Source organism: Syngnathus scovelli, chromosome 12 (assembly GCF_024217435.2).
Source record: "Syngnathus scovelli strain Florida chromosome 12, RoL_Ssco_1.2, whole genome shotgun sequence".
NCBI classification, from domain to species: Eukaryota; Metazoa; Chordata; class Actinopteri; order Syngnathiformes; family Syngnathidae; genus Syngnathus; species Syngnathus scovelli.
Genome location: NC_090858.1, coordinates 10071580 through 10090542, shown reverse-complemented (window position 1 = coordinate 10090542; position 18963 = coordinate 10071580). Strand labels below are relative to the sequence as shown.

The 18963-nt window shown below is 39.0% G+C and overlaps 1 protein-coding gene across 1 annotated transcript; it reads left to right on the top strand.

Annotated features, from left to right (window-relative positions):
- Positions 1-269: 269 nt before the first annotated feature.
- Positions 270-3089, top strand: LOC125978842 (transmembrane protein 121). Its single transcript, XM_049736620.1, has one exon. The coding sequence runs from the start codon at positions 1549-1551 to the stop codon at positions 2497-2499; it is 951 nt and encodes a 316-aa protein (XP_049592577.1). The 5' UTR covers positions 270-1548; the 3' UTR covers positions 2500-3089.
- The last annotated feature ends 15874 nt before the right edge of the window (positions 3090-18963 follow it).

The following is an 18963-nucleotide window of genomic DNA, read 5'->3' as shown; positions in this document are numbered from 1 at the left end:
TGAGACTCAAATAAAAAACAGCTTGGGAAAATGGGATATTAGCAGTAGACACAATGTGGAAAAAAAAGACAGACTCTACAGGAGTGACTGAAAAAAACCTCGGCAAGACTGAAGTTGTGCATTCAGCTAAGCTGCAAAAGTCCTCCCTCCCCTTGCATTTCATCACTACATAGAAAAGCCCCCCCACCTCTCTCTCTCTCTCTCTCCCTCTCTCTCTCTCCCCCCCTCCTTCTCTCTCCCCTTCTCCCTCTCTCTGCAGCTGTGGTGTGCCGAGCATATCACCTCCACAGAGCAAGTGCCTTTACTTGAGCAGAGGAGGGAGTGGGGAGAGGAGGCTGGCAGCATAGGGAAGAGAGAAATCCCTCAGGAGAGTGCACCGGGGAGCATCTACGACTTTGCAAAGAGAGCTGTAAAGTGTTCAGGGAAACGGACAGAGGTGTTGGGGGATCAAAGTGGTCGCTGGGTCTGGGAAAGCGTGCAGAGAGCGAATCAAACACTGGCGCTGTTGATCCCGGTGTCCCTGGCACAGTGAAGGAGCCGGAACAGGAGAGTGAAAAGGTTGCGGGATCTTGCAAGGGGGGGGGGGGGGGATCCTTTCACTGTCAACCGAGCCAGATACATGCTGTGAGACACAACTGACTGGAGAGAGATTGCTCCACTTTTTTTTCTCAAATTTTCCTCCTATGAAAGCATCAGAAGAGAAAAGACTAGGTAAGAAAGACGAGACATTACTTCTCTTGGCTTCATTCATGCCGGATGGTGGCGAGGAGAACTCCTTGACAGAAAAGGCAATTTTCAAATCCTGACACACTGCAATGCTTTTTGCACTCAGAATAACTTTCTGGGCTTTTGCACGCTCAACGAGCACAACATATAAATAACCTCCGTTCTCCTCAGTGGCTGAGATTGAAACCATTAAGATGCCTTCTGCTGATGCAGTCTGAACTGTAAGTGGATTACAACGGCAATATTTTGGGACTGCTCTTTGAAAAAAGAAGAGGAAAATCTATAAGTGGTGGATTTACATCTGTCAGAGTGGAAGAGGATCCTGTGCCGCTTTGTCTTTCTTTTCCTGTGGATTACAGATGGGCTTTGTGATCTTGCCGCACAGTCTCATGGATGACTGTGCACCAGTCATTAGGATAAAGTACAAAGGGGGACTCAAGTGAGGACTGAGATGAATCTTTATCCCTGAAGATTGGGCAAACGCAGATGTTGAAAGTGAATCTGCAATTTAATGTTTTGTTCCTAATAATAGGACATGAAAGTCATTTGTTCAAGTGTTGCATTGCATTTAAAGAGGGCTTCTCGTTGGACAGACATGCTGACGTTGTTGGCACACTAGTTGAGTGTCATTCACTAAATGAAGGGTTCTGTCTACATGGCAGGTGGCTTGGACACAAGCAAAGAGTGACTGCGTTGATTTGGGTCGTTTCCATTTCCTGGTGAACGGAGCAGAAGTCACTTTGCGGGAACACCGTAAATTGATTTGCATCTTGACTGGACAAACCGAGGACTCCTCCTCCTCCTCTTCTTGACTGCGCAAGGATGGTACCACCACCTCCCACCAACAAGCCACACGTGTGCCTGTCCACCATCCTCATCATGAGCAGCATGGCGCTGATTGACGCCTACCTGGTGGAGCAGAACCACGGCCCACGCAAGATTGGCATCTGCATCATGGTGATGGTGGGAGACATCTGCTTTCTGATTGTCCTGCGCTACGTGGCCGTGTGGGTGGGGGCTGAGGTGCGCACGGCCAAGAGGGGGTATGCCATGATCCTCTGGTTCCTCTACATCTTTGTGCTGGAGATCAAGGTCTACTTTGTGTATCAGAACTATAAGGCCGATAGGAAGAGCCTCGACGCTCTTGCCAGGAAGGCACTAACACTGCTGCTCTCCATCTGCATTCCAGTGCTCTTTGTGGTGCTGGTGGCGATTGACCACATGGAGTATGTGCGTGCCTTCAAGAAACGGGAGGAGATCCGCAATCGTCTCTTCTGGGTGGTGGTGGACTTGCTTGATATTCTGGACATTCAGGCCAACCTGTGGGAGCCCCAGAAGAAGGGCCTCCCTCTGTGGGCGGAGGGCTTAATGTTTTTTTACTGCTACATCCTCCTCCTTGTGCTACCCTGTGTGTCTCTGAGTGAGATCAGCATGCAAGGCATCAACATTGTGCCCCATAAAATGCTTCTTTACCCAATCCTCAGTCTGGTGACTATAAACATCATCACGCTCTTCATTCGTGGTGGCAACATGATTTTGTACAGGGATGCACGGGTGTCGGGGATCTTAATAGGAAAGAACATACTGGCTATTATCATAAAGACCTGCAGCTTTGTCCAGTACAGGAGACAGTTGCAGAGTGCCCCTCCTGCTTTTGGGGTTGAGCTGCAGAAAAACTCACTGGCCCATGCCCGCCCTTCCCCCACCCCTCCCCAAGCAGTTATCCAGGACCAGACACCCCTGCCCGAGGTGACAACATGCGAGCACACGTGACAAAAATGCTTTGCAGGACCCTCAAGGTGCTGGCAGGGCACAACGTTTTACACTTTTTAGTTCGTGTGCACAATCATCGGAAGAAAAAAAAAAAACAAAAAAAACGGAAAACTGATGCACACGCAAGATGTTTAGCCAGCATCTCCAGTTCTGTCATGTTGCAATTTACATCTTGTGATTTTGTTGAAGCGCTTTCGTCCTGCGAATTCAATTGATTGTGTATCTTTCAAAAGATAGAGGAAAAAGTGGAAGACAAGAGTATATATTTTTGAACTGGCTGTTGCATTGTAATGTGTGATGTGGTGTGTATTTGTTTTGCTTGAGTCTTTTTAGTAGTTCAGGGCTTTATAACTGGAGCAAATGAGAAAATCCAAGTAATGTGAATATAACTGTTGATGATGACGAAAGTGTCTTTTCTATGTGACTTTTTGATAAAGTACTGCCCTTCTATGAGAACAGGGTTTGCATCATGTCATTTCAAAGTCTTTGGAGCAGTTAAGTAAGTGTGTGTTTTGTTTTTAAGTTCAATTCAGCAGGTCTTTAATTAACCTGTGCTGCAAAAATAAAATAGACAATGATTTTTCCACTCATTGCTGAAGTGGTGATTTCGCAGTGTCATTCCTCCCATGAGGATTATTGTCTGGTTCCAGTCGTCAGTCGTTTTGAGTGGGTGCACTGAGAACTGCATCTGCAGCTAAAAGTATATCACTCGATTTACAGTGGTTCCAAACGTGATGAATACATAAAAAAAAAAAAGAATACTGCATATCCCAAGATGTATACTACTTAATGGAAGGTATAATAATTTAATGTTTGTTATTTTCAAGGGGAAAATATTTACCATATAAAATACGACAAATCACTGGTCAACCACTATTCGACAATAAGAGGCTCTTTTGTATAGTGCATAGGCTAGATCAGGAGTGTCAAACTTATTTTTGTCGTGGGCCACATCAGTCTGCCTCAAAGGGCCATTAAAATTGTCAACCCCAAAAAATGTATGAACGTCTCATATTGTATATAGAGTATATGCTACACAACAAACTGATGAATAGCTAATTTTCAAAACAGAGACTAATAAAAACTGTTCAGATATTTAAAAATGAAATATCTAAATCAAATCAAATATCTAAACATTAAAATATTATAAATAATGACAATAAAAATGGTCAACAATATCAATATAAGTGAAAACAATTAGACATTTTGGAAATGACATATGAATTCAATGCACGGGCCACCTAAAATGATGTGGCGGGCCGTATCTGGCCCCCGGGCCTCGGCTTTGACACCTGTGGGCTAGATGAAGAAACTGGACCATTCACAACAAACAGCACAGGGAGGTCAATTATAAAGTAGCTAATTGGGAAGCTGAACTAGATTTCAAGACAGGCCTCTCAATACAAGGCACTCTTTTCATCTTTAAGCCTCTCCAACGAGTTGCTCCTTACATTATGCAAAGTACACTTGTTTCCCTGAGAGTTCAATATTTGAGACAATGAAAATAACAGTGGCATAGTTCAGTTTCGGTCATATTTAAGTTAAATGAAAAAATGAACAGCTAAAAGGCATATCTTTCTTATCAATATTGGTTTAATTAAAGGTTTTTGCATGTTTTATACAGTCCATTATTCCATTTAGTCAGCTTAGGTGCCAGTGCATCTGCATGTTAGTGAAGGTTAATGTTAGTTATCACTTTTCACTTCAAATTGTGACTCATGAGAGAAGAAACAATTTTCTGTGGTCAAAGTAACAGATTGTTGCAAATACAGGAGGTAAATGCAACATTAATTTACCTTCGGTACAGATTTACACAGTTCTTGCAAACAAGTAAACATGTTCAGTCTTTAGTATTAATAAACTACATTTAACCTGATATCACTGCATCTTACAGTGTGTGAATTTAAAAAAAAGGTATTAAAATAATTCCCCAAGTAACCACCACTAAAAAACATCTATTTATCATGTGACATTTACGAGATGTTGCGCAATTAACCTACATTGATATCGAAAAACTACAGTGCCATGGGCACATGTCCTCTTGCTATATTTATATTTTTTTCAAGATGGAATGTCACAAATGTCACTTGTAATTAAAAACTAACATTTACCACCACATTGTGGGGGCCCTCCTGATGCCTATGAAACAAATAATGTGCACTGAATTAATAACTCATTTAGTCCTCCACATGGTTTGAAAAAATTCAGAACATATTCACAGAATCTGAAAGAACATTGAGGTAAAAGGCTCATAAAAGCATCTCAGGGCCCGAAGAGGCTTAGTGGATGGTCTGTAGGTTATGCGACCTGGTGATTGAAATGAAATATTAAAATACAGAAAACACCAACAGAAAGCATAATGAGCACAGATTTAGCTTTGCTGAGTTCTGTGTTTTTATTGAGTTACTAATACATGAGCACTACATTATGATGACACATCACTGCACATGCAGCAAATCTCTCTGAGTACACCGAAGAACAAATCAATGATTGATAGACTGACAAACCCAAAGAACATCTCCAAAACGGCAGCAATGTGCACTCACTCCGTCACAACACCTCATATCAAATGAATACTGCAGTCATGTATCCTTGTTCCATAAATGCATCACACTCCCAGATGTTTAACTGCCAGTGATATTTGGGTGCACTGGCCCACATTAACACTGACATAACGTGGTGGCCTGCGCCCAGCGAGAAAGAGATACGGCAGCAGTAAATTCATATTTTGACCTTGGGCAGTCTGGGATGGCAGCACAGCCGGGAAAACAAATCTATTTTTCATGGAACTCATGTTGTGGCAGAAAAATAACAGAAATAGATGCTCATCAAATATTGATTTACTTGTATTGGGGCTAACCGATCACAGATTTTGGAAGACTCGACAGAAAAAGATGAAAAAGAAAAACGCCTGTGATAATGTTGCCTTTTAAAAATCCCTTTAAAAGGTCCACACTTAAAGGTTTGTGTATATTATACAGAAATGTGATGGCCAGGGTTGAAAGTTATTTTGCAGAGCGGTCCAATCAGCGAATGGAAATTATTTTGCAATTTATACAGATAAAATTTTGTTAGGGGATCATGCCTAGCTAATTTGAATTTACCGTTCAAATTACAACGGTAAGCATAAATAAATTCTTCTTTAGGACCCTTCAGTCATTGCTCTGACATCTAAATACAGTGCTGTGTCTCACATTAGAAGGTGTAAATTCTTTCTTGATTTCTAACGGGCTCTGTTGACTCATCAAACATTTAGATGGTGTGTTTTCAGGGATATTCTCAGTCATCTGTTTTCTGTGCTCCGCAGAGTCCCAAAAGACTTCAAGAAAAATAGCTGTGGGTGAAGGGCAACATCAGTTACGTATGTGTTCTGTAAATGTGGTTTCATTACAACAAAAAAAATGTATTATTCCTCTCCGCAGAAAGAATTTTGCTGAGTCTAATTGAGCTGCCTACTTGGATACAGCATCAAGAAAAGGCTGTGGAAATGGCATGCCAGAAAGTTTAAGACTACAATGATTAGTTTTTTTGATTAGTGGCTTTAACATCCCATGTTTGTGCATAATTGACGCCACTTGTAAAAATCAAGTCATCATGTCAAATTCTAACGGTAAGCAGAGCTGGAATGAATTGTATTACATTAACATAGTTTATTATGTTAGCTTCCAATTAGCACACAGACTTGATTGCTTGGTTATGTCGATACACTGATGCAATATTCGGTTTTGTGAAAATATTTTTGTGCTACTCTGTTCTATACGCTGGGCTCTGCTTACTCAAGCACAGAGGACACCCCTAACTTCTTGTCGTCATGGTAACGGAATCTGTACTCATCATTAAGCCAGTGGTAAGATAAAAAGCTTAGCATGGCCACTTGCATTAGACAGGGTCGTCCTCTCGACAGGCTAATTTTAGAAGTATATTTTGATAAAAGAATGTCAAAGACGTTATTAAGACACCAGAGAACTGCTGATAAATGCACAATAGGTATCCTTTAAAAAAAAAAAGTTACGCAGATACATACATGAGATTTAGATTCCAAAGTCAAGAAAATAAAAAATGTGCGACGTGGAGAAAAACATCCAGATTTTTTTTCTCTTTTTCTCTGAACAAAGCTTGGCAAGCCACAATGCTCGTCTTGAGACCTTTTCACCTGACAAAAGACTCAACATCTGCCATTCTATATGATTTTTTTTTTATACCTTTTTGTGCATAGAAGCCATCCACGCTTCACACAAATATGCTGCTAGACACAACACACTAAATGACTGAACAATCAAATGGAGTAAAGTATGTTGCTAATGGCATTCCTCAATGTATGATGCTAGTCAGCTAGATGTTTATACTCGACGGGTATCATTTGTGAAGTTTCCAAATCTTCTACGTGGTGTGCTTTTAATTATTTAGGTAGGACACACTGTTGAAAGACAAAATTTCAGACTTTTTATGACTGGTGGAGTTTACAGTTTAATCATCACTACCACATAGAAAATTCTCCTAGCAGGAGTTGGTCTTCTCAAGGCAACAGTGATCATCACTTTTAACACAACAGGGCGGAAGATGTGAGTGACCGTCTGAATCTTAATATTTTTTCTCGCCATGTTAGTAATCACTTTTTACACATACATAGATAGAAACGCATACTTATAAATGTGTGTTGTGTCTCCTGTACTATTTACGGTATTTCAATTCAAAGTGAAACACTACATCGAAAGTTGCTGCCTGAAGAAAAAAAAAAAACAATTGGAGAGACCACAAGTGATTGCAGTAAAATAGGTGCATTATTTTCTGAAAAGAATTGGTTTGAGCTTCTCACTTGATTGATATGTAGGTTGTGATTATAAAAAACATTGTCTGACACATTAAACACCAAAGCCTAAAAACATTAAGTCGTATAGTACTTCAAGTGTTATAAAACATGTTGAAAAATTCATTATGGTTCACCATACTGTAGTTGGACACAGAACAGGGGCAGGTGGTGCACTTTGCAGACCCCAGCCTCTTTTTTCCTATAGATAGTATATTTTCTCTTGCTTATGAAATGTAGGTAGGGAGAATGGCCAAAATAATTTCAGACTTTAGAGTCTGAATTAATTAATTGATCCTGGGACCCTTCCAAAGCTGTTCTCAGCCAATTTTTCCCGACATCAAGAACAAATTAAAACTGAATGCTTGTAAATGGTTACATACTGTATACAGGAGCCACCAGGCAGCAGGGTGATAAAATTAAGTGCATTCCAAAGAGACTGATGGAATGGATAGAAATGAAGGCAAAGAAAAGCTGGTGGCTTGGAAGACCACAGAAAAGCACAGTTGATTCTCAAGTGGTATCATTATAGAGAATGGCCAGTGGCCATGTTTTAGCTGTCCAATGCGTCTTTGTGTGTGCAAGTGGCAAGGGGGATTATTTATAATCTTGTTAAACTATACATTTTAGAACACTGCGTGTGAGGCACCGCCAAGTTGTAACTCATCAGCTGTCGTGTTGGAGCTTGCAGAGCTCCCATCATGCTGTATACTGTAAGTGAAAATTTCTTTTTCTAACACCTAAATGACCTTGTGAGATCAAATCACTCCCATCCTCTTCAACAAGATTTAAACTAATCCCTGTGAACTAGTTAGTGACTGGCAGGTATAAAATCAAGATGAAGCATGATGAGTGACAGCCGAGGGATGCTTGATGAGGTCAGGCTGACACGGATGGACATTATGATACTGGATTTTATACAGCTCGTCAAGGAATTTTTGCTCATTGGTAATTGTATTAATTGAAAAGAAAATGCAAAACGGTACTTATTAAGTTCATGATTAACTGGTGAGCCGAGAGACCATGTTATCATGTACTGACTCCGCTATCTTAATACGAGTATAAATTTTAGGTGTGTGAGTCACTCATTCTACAAAGATACAGACACTTTTTGGATCTATTTAGTGGTCACAAGAAATCCTTTGGCTCAAATGAACCTAATTAGACCTCTCGACTTGCCTTTTAGCGACCAGCGGGTTGTTCATTCCTGTCATGATGTTCATTAGGTGAGAAGCCACAAAAAGAATGGGCAGCTTGTACAAATTAATTTTAATGCGATAACTCATGTCCAAAATTGGGCATTAAATTGAACAAATTAATAAAAATTCTGCCTACTAAGGGTTAGTATTTTCCCTATGCCACAAGTGTCACATTTAGATAGAAATTATGTTTCCTGGTCATTTTGAAATGAGCTCCATGGTGAGAAAATATTGACAAATGTGAAAATCGTAACGTTGGCTATCGACGTGAATATTATACGTGACTTGTTCAGATGATGATTAATTGTGGCTTCATCATTCTCTCATCATGGCTTTCTGTGGCTGTGCAAAGTGCGAGGGAGGGTTTGTTGCTACACTGATGACACACTCAGTAAGTAGTCCTGCCACAAATACAATTGTGTGATACTATTGGGACTTACAGTGGGAGGCTGGACTCATTTTTAATAAACAGTATTTCCACTTGGCTGTACATTTAACCCATTTCTTTGGAAAGCTATTTTAGATTGTTTTCAACTCAGAAATGAATGAACTCTACAAATTATTTATTTGTTTATTTACTTTGTTTTTTTTTTATGGTAGCGTAATATATATATAATAAAGGGAGGTTGTTAAAGAAGTCAACCCCCAATTTTTTTATTTTTTTTTTAATAATATGTTCTGTGCAGTCCAACTAGTCACAACACAGTGTTCTGATTATTTTATTTGTTTATGGAATATGAACTAAACAGGCAAAATGTTTTAATCTATCTCAATGTTTGCCACCATCTGTCAACTCAAAATGACAGCAGAGTTACCATGTCTCGGCTTAGCGTCAGTAAAAAGGTGAGCCGGGATTGGTTGTGACCTGGATGCATGCATTGATTTTAAAGCATGATAAATAAATGAATAATTACTCTAAAACAAATAAATAATCACGTCATCACATCTGCTATTTGAAAATCTAAAAACACAAGCTTGTGATCGCAAAGCTCTGAGAGCACATTGTTTAAAGAGATTGGACTTTTTCTCTCTCTTTTTTTTTTAATAGATTGTGCTTCCCGTTAGAACAGCTGTCTGCTGCATCTTCAAGCAATAACTATAATGACATTATAAACTATAAAAGTGGACAGAGTCATCCAGAGCTGTATAATAAAGTTGCAGCTGGAGAGTTAAACAATGGGCTGGAACTTTGTGATCAAGTTCAGAGTAGAGCTGCAGACTTGCTGACAATTTCCTGGGGGTTTATTGCTGGTTTTATGTTAAAATTACTGATTGGCTCCCAACTTCACTGAGCTCACACACTACCAAAGCTGCAGGGATCCTAAAGTGCAGCACACGTAAGATTGACTTTTGTGTGTGTGTGTGTGTGTGTGTATGTGCATGTGTGTATGCGTGTGTGCGGCCGTGTGTGTGTGTGCGGCTGTGTGTGTGTACACTGTTACAGATCATGGTACTGATGTGCATGACTAAAGGTTATTACATATTGATGTCTTTAAAAGCCTCTCAACCCGTTAACATCTGATTAACATGTGTTATGCTAATTATAAACTTAAAAATGAGAAATTAAAAGACCTGCAGCACACCGAGCAACAAGTGAACCATCATAATAAAAAGAGAGGAGACCCTCCCAGCTTTGCTTAAAAATCTGACTTGAAAACTGGTTAATAGACTGAATTCAATTTTGAATAATGTTCACCTCTTTTTTTGCATACGGAATTGCTGCAGGCAGCATGTTTGAGTAGTAGCTAGCATGTCTCCCTCACAGTCGAAAGGTTCTGGTTTTGAATCTCAGCCAGAATTGGGTAGAGAAGCCAAAAATTGTGAAAATTAATGCGAGTGTAGATGGTAGTTTGTCTATCAACTGTGATCGATGGCACACATGCAAGCTTAATGAAATAGAAAATGAGGGGGTTGGAAGAAAAACTGCAATTTCCATTCGAACCTTCAGCAAGCACCCAGACACCTTCATTTAAACAAAGCTGAATCTTTCAGCTGAGGCATAGAAACAATCATGTGATCAATGTAGTAGAAACATTGGCCAGGTCTCATTGAAATTCTCACTTGCCATTGTCTCAAATCATCCTCAGTGCTGTGATTGGCTCACGTCATATCCCCCAGAGTAAGACTGGGTTGGACGTCATGTACTGGCATCCAGCTTTGTTGACAAGAGGCTCACGTTGCAAAGCTGGCACAAGGCTGCTGCCATACGCTCTGCTTCAGAAGGCGCTTCGACACGGAGCCACAAATGAGACTGAGGCGGGGTGCTTGCTGTCCCTGTGATTTAACAGTGGGTGTAAATTATGAGCGAGTCTCAGCCCCACCAGCCAGTCTCATTTCAAATCTCTCTACAAATCATACTTTGCAGGCTGCGTGCAGGGCAAGGACCATAAAAGGGCCCCAAAATAATCATCCACTGCAACTCTTTTTCTCGTGCTTTCATTTATTAAGTAGGCGACTAGAAATCTAATGTCCTTTATTTAAGACAGTGAAAATATGATCTGGACACGCCAGATAACATATGTTGGGCGGGCCAGCTTATATCATGTATCTGTATGTAGGTCTATGATAAACGATGTGGAACTAAAGGTGCCTTGTATGATTCAGAACATTTCAGGGAAAATCCTAGTGCGATCTCAAAACAATTCCGAACCTGTCATGGAATTGATCGGGGTCTTATTCCCGTGCCTAGCTTAAAAGTCTGAATAAAGCACATGGGTGGAGTTTTCTTTCTCTTGATATTTTCATAGACGTGCACAGGTAGAGATTAGTGATTCCGCCATCATACAAATTAACAGAAATAAATATCGTAAAAATAATAACAATTATTCAATTACTTGATTTCCACAATCATTCAGAGGGTTTGTTGCATACTGTCATTATATTCGTGGATGAAATACGATGATGACATACCGAGCTTGCATGCTTTAAGTATTATGACAACATCTGAGAAAATATGTTAATGGGATCTATGACACTGACATGAGACTAACATGAAATGACACATGACACTGATAGGACACAATTTGGCACTCACTTGGCGTGTTTGCATCACAGATCTGTATTCAAACCGGCTCAGACTTTTTTTTGTGGAATTAGCGTGCTCCACCTGCTCCTGTTTTCATGCTTTCACCCAAATTCCCAAAACATGCATTCTAGGTTAATGGAACTGCACATTCCAGTGTGGGAATTTCATCCACACAGTCAATGCGGCGCCACACAATTGGATAATTAAGCGTGCACTTCAGTACAATTAATTTGAAGTGTACTACAACAGAATCATTAAATAAATCATGTGACATTCAAGAGTCATGAACCAAATACAAACTACCTTATTTTCCGCACTATAAGGTGCACCGGATTATAAGGCGCACCTTCAATGAATGGCCCATTTTAAAACTTTGTCCATATATAAGGCGTACCGGATTATAAGGCGCATAGAATAAATAACTCAACGTTGCTCAAATGTTAATGCAATCACAATACAGTAACAAAATAGTGAAAACAATAACAATATATCAATAACTCAACGTTGCTCAAACGTTAATACCACACAACACACAAAATAAACACGTAAAGCTTACTTTAATAAGTTAGTCCTCATTCACGAATCCATATTGGTCCATATATAAGGCGCACCGGATTATGAGAAAATGTTTTTAGGTGCACCTTATAGTGCGGAAAATACGGTAACTATACTGAAAAGTCCAAAACTATTAGTGGCATGCAATAGCACTGGCTGAAATTTCAACATCTGGACTGTGAGGCAGACGCTATGTGATTGTCATGAGCAGCATGCCTGCATGATCCACATGCGAGCCTGTCACTTACAAAGCAATGTGGCAATGTGTCTGTCGTGACACAATTGGCAAGCTCGAGCAAGTGAATCCTTTTAAGCTTGGAGAACTAATTCAAAATCCACAGACGCTTGGATAACCTCCAACATTATTTCTCATTCTGTGTGGTTTCTTTACAATCATACAAGTCGGCAATGACAAGGGCATTCAATGTCATTTGGGGAAAATGCTGAGTCTGAACTCGTGTTTAACATCCTGTGAAACCATTTTGCATCATTCAAGTTTCGCACAAATAACTTTCTGCAGAAGTTCATTAGAACATAACAAAGAAGCGTGACAATGGCCCATTAAGCAAGCTCTGCAATTTTCTGAACTTTCTATTATAATTGCCAGTGGCTGCATTATATATTTTCTTTCTCTCCTGTACATTGTAGCAAGATAATTGCAAACCTGAAGTCAAGGCTGACGGAAAGCTGGTAGATCATCAAGATTTTCACGAACATGGTAAAACTGTCGATATTTTCCTACTAGCTGAATGAAATGTTGCTTTTATGCAGCTTTTGTCCAGCAAGATCTCAAAAGAGTATTCAACAAATTTGACAAAGCAGGTTTGAAGTAGATAAGGGCATCGAGTGCAACAGTTTTGTAGTTATTATTGATGAACCACAGCTCTATTTAAAAGATAGCTCCCAGGAGTTCTCGGGAAAAACTCTCAATTATCATGCTGCAGATACAAACCTTCTCCTTCAATTGCATTTTTGGCCAACGCGCTCCCACCAGACTGACCCAATTAGTAGCTGAATTGAGATTCACAGATTCTCTACCGATGGGCACTTTTGCAGAAGCATAACTAAAGCTAATACCAGTCAAGCATATTAGTGCAAAGTAGTGAAGCACTTACTCTAATGGCAAAAAGAACCCTTTCCAAATGTCTCCATGTTGCCTGCACTTCATGAATGGATATGGAATATGAAAATGTTTTATTTTTGGAGTACCTAAAATATTAGAAGGTATTATTTTTTTGAATGCCTCCATCCATTTTCCATAATACTTATCCACTCAATAGGGATGGCACATATATTGTACACAGAGGAAGGCCACAATTCTGAATTTCCACTGTTAAAAAAAACTTTAAGAGTCGTTTTTGGAAACTAAGGCTAAATGCACACTTCTTATTTTTCAATTCAGTTTTCTACAAACTAAACCTTAAAAAAACAGACAAAAAATAGACATGTATCCACACTTGCAGATTTAAACAATTTTATCTTCAAAAAGCAGTTTTAAAGGGTGATGCTTAATTTACTGTACCAATGCCAGAAATGAATCTTTGAACAACCACCGCAGTATTCACTGTTTATCCAAGTTACCTTTAGCAGGTGTCAGATGAAAATGTTCCATCACAGTGAGTTTATAGTCACCAATTACGGGTTCCTTGGATAAGCGCAAACTCATGCAGATGCTCTCTTTATAGGTCTCAAAAAGCCTTTAATATGGACAACTTTAATTAAGCTTCACTTTTTTGCCTTTAATAAAAATACTGCAGATTATGCATGGTTTCATAACCAAAACAAAAGCTTAATTTCTCATGGCTCTAAAGCTCTCTCAATGCATTTTCACAAAATTCATGTAGCTGCTATACAACACACTATAATTCACTGACAACCTGCAAATGATTTTTTTTTACAAATGACTCTTACTTTGAGGAGGTCAGGCCGGGGTAAGTTGAACCACTTTTCTTCTTGAGGATCACTACAGGAACGTAATTAAAGCTTCTTGGCAAATTACAATATGAATATATATATTTTAGGATTTTGCAACACCCACCCCTTCCGGCACAGCTCCAGGTTTTTTTCTACCCTGGAGGTATAGGGGAGGCTGTATCAAAAATAGGGGAGGCTGTATCAGAAACCAACAATAAGGTCTACACAACTAGGTTTTCTTTCAGGCAACATGGCAGATGAGTCATTTTAAAACACGATGTGCTTGAAGCATTGAACCTTCAAGTACTTGAACAAGAGGATGTTTATCAGTGGCGTACAAATGGATGATTGAAATAGAATCTTTTATCTTAAGTATCTCATTTTTTTTTCGCCCTCTCTCCTCAACATTTCTTCTTTTCATCTATTCGCCCTTTGTGTCTTCATATGCATTTCTCCATCGACCTCTTTTTTCATGTTGCTTGCTATACAGCCATAATACAAAATAAATGAAATGGGTCAAGTAACTTAGGTTATCATATTGATTTTCTTATCTCCCACAGCAAATATGATACATTTTTATGCTACCTGTAATACCCAATTTGACCCAATTATAATGCTTTGTGAATCTATCCATTCAATCGGAGCAATTCATCTATTTGCAATTTTTTCTAAAGATTAGTTCAATTCTCCATTTAATGCATCAGTGTGTTGCTTTTTGCATAATCTGTATGCAATATGTATTGGTAAGTATGCCTACCTTAAAGGTGTCAGTGGACACTTCCATCTTATTTCAAAAGGGACAACGTTTACTGCTGAAGTGCACAAAATAAAATGCACGCTCAAGGCTGTTGGCAAGACCATTCGATTTGCAGCTATTTGGTCATAAACTATTGTGTTTGGCAAATTGGATGAAAAAAAAAAAAGATTGTACCAGATGAAAAACATGAGGATTACAGCATACCAGCTGGCATGTGGCTATTGACTGTTTATATTTGTTGGGATATTTAGTCTGGACTTGAATCAGGTTCAAAGGGTTTGTTGCCTCAAATTCAGTTTTTGTTGCAATGCAGACAAAACCATTACAAGTAAAGATCAGCAACTGTACTACACTAATGTGGTACATATGATTCATAAGTTAATTGAAGAGGAATGTGTTAGCTTTCCGTTCCACATGCCAGTCACCACAAATCCTCTGTGGGCTGTGAGCTAATTCTGTTATCTGCCACAGAGTCCCTTTTATTGGCATGGTAGTGTGTTGTGTCAGTGGTGATTTGTCCAACAGTCTTGCTTTATCGTGCTCCGCTGGCTATATCTTCACCTTGAAAGATGAATCCAAGCATTTTGAGCAAAGGACATATTGAACTGCCATGCTTAGAGAAATAAGTGCAGATGTTTTCAAATGTGCTCTATGAACAAATTTTGTTTGGATTGAAAAAAAACGTTAAAAGGATAAACGGCACTCTACCTGGATCGCTTCTTCCTTTTTTATAATCCAGCAGCTGTGATTTTGCAAATAAACTAATTACGTGTCTCTTTTTGTTGGCATTGCTCCACACACTGAGCTGTCAGATTGAGTGTTACAGTGGCCGGGAGTCTCACTGACAATTCTGTATTTGTTGATGTCCTCATAAATATTTATGGTTTTTGCACCTCTATGTTGACACTGCAGATATGCAAATGTTGCACATATCAAGAGAAACTAAAGCTATGGATTATTCACAGTGATTACATAGTGATTATACAGTGTATTGTGCAGTTAAATGCTAACTGTGAATATATATCTATTGGTTTACTTTGCTTTTCTGTGATGTTTTTACAGTATACAGTTTATGTGTATACTATACACAGTATATATTTGTGTGTATATATTTGTGTATGTGTGTGTTTGTGTCTCCTTTAAATTCAAAATTCTTACCGCTACCGTGAAAATATTGGGGTAGCAAAATATATATATATATATATATCTTACTAGTTCTGAATAATTTCCTGAGTGTGATGACAAATTGTCCCTCCCTTGTGCACTAAGCATGGGCGGCAAGTACGGGCATGCATACAAAGCAGGATGGAGATTGAACTTGGCTTGTGATAGCCTGACTTCCTGCACCCACTGAAAAGCGTCCCACACGTCCCACCATGACTTGTGTTCTCTGTATCCTCACATCTCTCTGACGTGAAAGGCCGTGTCCTTTGAGGTTGATGTCTCTTGAGGCTGCTTGTTGCCCAGGAACATGTCATTGGTAAAACCCACAAGGTAAACACACGTGCGCCTTTGGCTGAAGCATGGAATCATTGATCCTGTCACGTTTCCAAGAACGTCTATGTGAGCAAGCTTCAGCTTTAACAAATCAGGGTCAGACTGACTGCAGTGAAAGAAATAGACTTAGAGTAATCACATCCTGCTAATAAGAAACCGCTGGGAAGAACACGAAGGCAAGCTGAGAAGTGACTGGCAACTAAAGGAGTTTATAAAGCCAAAAGAATAGAAGGCCAAAGCTCAACAAGCAACTATATTTGTGACAATGAAAAACAGCAAACAGCTAGTGACACATGCAACCACAATGCTTCAAACTCCATATCCAGTTGATTATGATCAGAATTAAAGTTAATTTTGTGTCAATATTGATCTAATAGTCTCCATTGATGTCATTGATTTGATTCGTACATACACATACATCGGCCACAAGATTCTGACAATTTGGAAAATTCAGCTTCAAAGACTATCCTCACATAAGAGACAATTGACACAGGCAAAAAATCCTCAAACTCAAATTTGAGCTTTTCTCTCTTCTGCGAAATCAATAGATATAGCATTTGTACGATAGTTAGCCAAGACTAATCTTGTGTTACATTTATTGTGTTCACTTTTCAAAAATGATTTTTGATCAAATCAAGGAATTGTGTTACTTCTCCAGTCGCCGAATGCTCTGAAACGACTTGACAGAAGAGAAAGTTGAGTGACAGCGTGTGAGGGTGAGAAATTTTAATGGGTTCAGTTTTGAGGAATGTAGAAAAGTAGGCGCTGTGGGAAATGGAGTAAACGTGGGATTGAGGGACGCTCTCGAGACAGTGATGCAGCACTGAGAACAGTGAAAGATTGAAGATCACATGCTGACAACTCAACTTTGGGTAGGCTGTGAGCCGCTGGGATTTATCTCTGGCCCTCTAATCTGCAGCACGTTGACACTTTTCCTTTCAGTCAAAATGCTTTAGATATCGACAAGTATTCTATTCCTGTATCTATATAAACCATAAGTAGTAGAACGTTGAGTGCTATTTCTTTATTTTTGCTGTGTAAAATAATTGTTAATAAAACACGCGGGGGAAGCATATCGTGCCGTTTATGATCCATTGGGTGGTTAAAAAACGAAAAACATCAAAACATCTTTCATATTGGGTATTTACAGTGCATTTGGATCGAACACAGAATTTCAAAGACAACACTTTTTGTTCGATACTGCTTATTTTTATGTGAGTAAGCGTTTTGGAACATGTAACTGATAAGTGTGGTTTGTCCTCTTACAATAAATACGTAGTAAAAAACAACTGGGCTAAAACTCTAATTAAAGTCGGTGCAACTTTTTAAATATAAATAATTAACATTTATGGCAGCCTTGCTCGTTAGCACAACATTTTTGAACCAAAATATTGTGCTGGGTGTTTTTAACATTACCTTTGAGTTAGGGTAGTACCTAGTTATGTAAATTCTTGTTTCTTTCTTGAAAATGTGGGAAAGCAAAATATTTTTGTTTAACTGCCCAATTTAAAATTTGATCTTACTGAATTGACCATTATGAAAACAAAGCACTTGTGAAACGAGAACATATAAAAAAGACATCTAATGAATAAGGGCCATTCCAAATACAACAATGTGTAATGCCTTGAAGAAGAAATTAATTGCTAGTTAAATGAGTAACAGATGCTGAATGAGTACACCAAGAAAAAAAAGGAATAAAACAACGAAAACATTATTATAGGTGTAAATATAAACCATGACAACTTCCAGAGGGCTAACTGTGAAGGTCATGAATAAAAGTTCAGGCTACAGCAGAGGATGTTAATTACTGATTAGCAAGAAGAACTGAAATGCCAGGCTGGAATTTGCCATAATTTGCAGATAGGAGTCTCAGCTATATTGGAAATATAATTTGCAAATAGATATGACCGGTAAGTCGTATTCCCTTTGATGAATTGCAAGTCTATTGTTGTTGCAACTAATGTAAATCCTCTTCTACGTAGGATCATTCATGAATACTTGGAAATAAAACGTGAAACATGCCTCTTTTGCCTCATATTCCTCTATTGATGTCAATCCCACGTTTTCAGTCTAGAGCAAAAAAATAGGAATTTGCCTCACTGTACTAATACTTTTGGACGGCAGAGTATGTACGCTGCTCTCAGCCAAATTGAAATAAAATGCCATGTCCATTTTAACACAATATCATCTCCAGTCAATTGTTTAATGCCGTAGGCTGTTGCCGTAGTCCATCTTGTATCCACAGTGATAAAGTCACTGCAGGATTTCTAAAGTGGAGAGATAGCAAACAGTTGGCAGAGGTGCTCTTTGGAATAATGTGGGCGTGTGCAGAAACTGCTGATGACTCTGCAGACAGTAATGTGATTAAACACTAACTTATTATGAGAATATGTTAAACGTAGTGAGGATGAAGACGCACGTTTCGGTCATAATCAGATAAAGGAAGGACACAGGGTTAAGAGTTAATTGAAAGTGAACGATGTTATTGATTAATGTGGTTGTAAAGCATCAAATTTGAAAATGTTATTAGAGCAAAGCAGGACAGAAAACATTTTGTCAAACTAAATTCCAACGTGATTAACATTCTGCAGGGTCAGTTACACTTTAAATATGTTTGCCTTTATCGTTGTCACCGACAAGAGTTTTCCGTGTATAACACAATAATGAGATTGGCGCTAGCAAGCACTGAGGCAGAACAAATTCATTAGAA

What these genes read in the sequence shown, in the direction of transcription:
- LOC125978842 (XM_049736620.1), top strand. Translation starts at nt 1,549, where the DNA reads ATGGTACCACCACCTCCCACCAACAAGCCACACGTGTGCCTGTCCACC.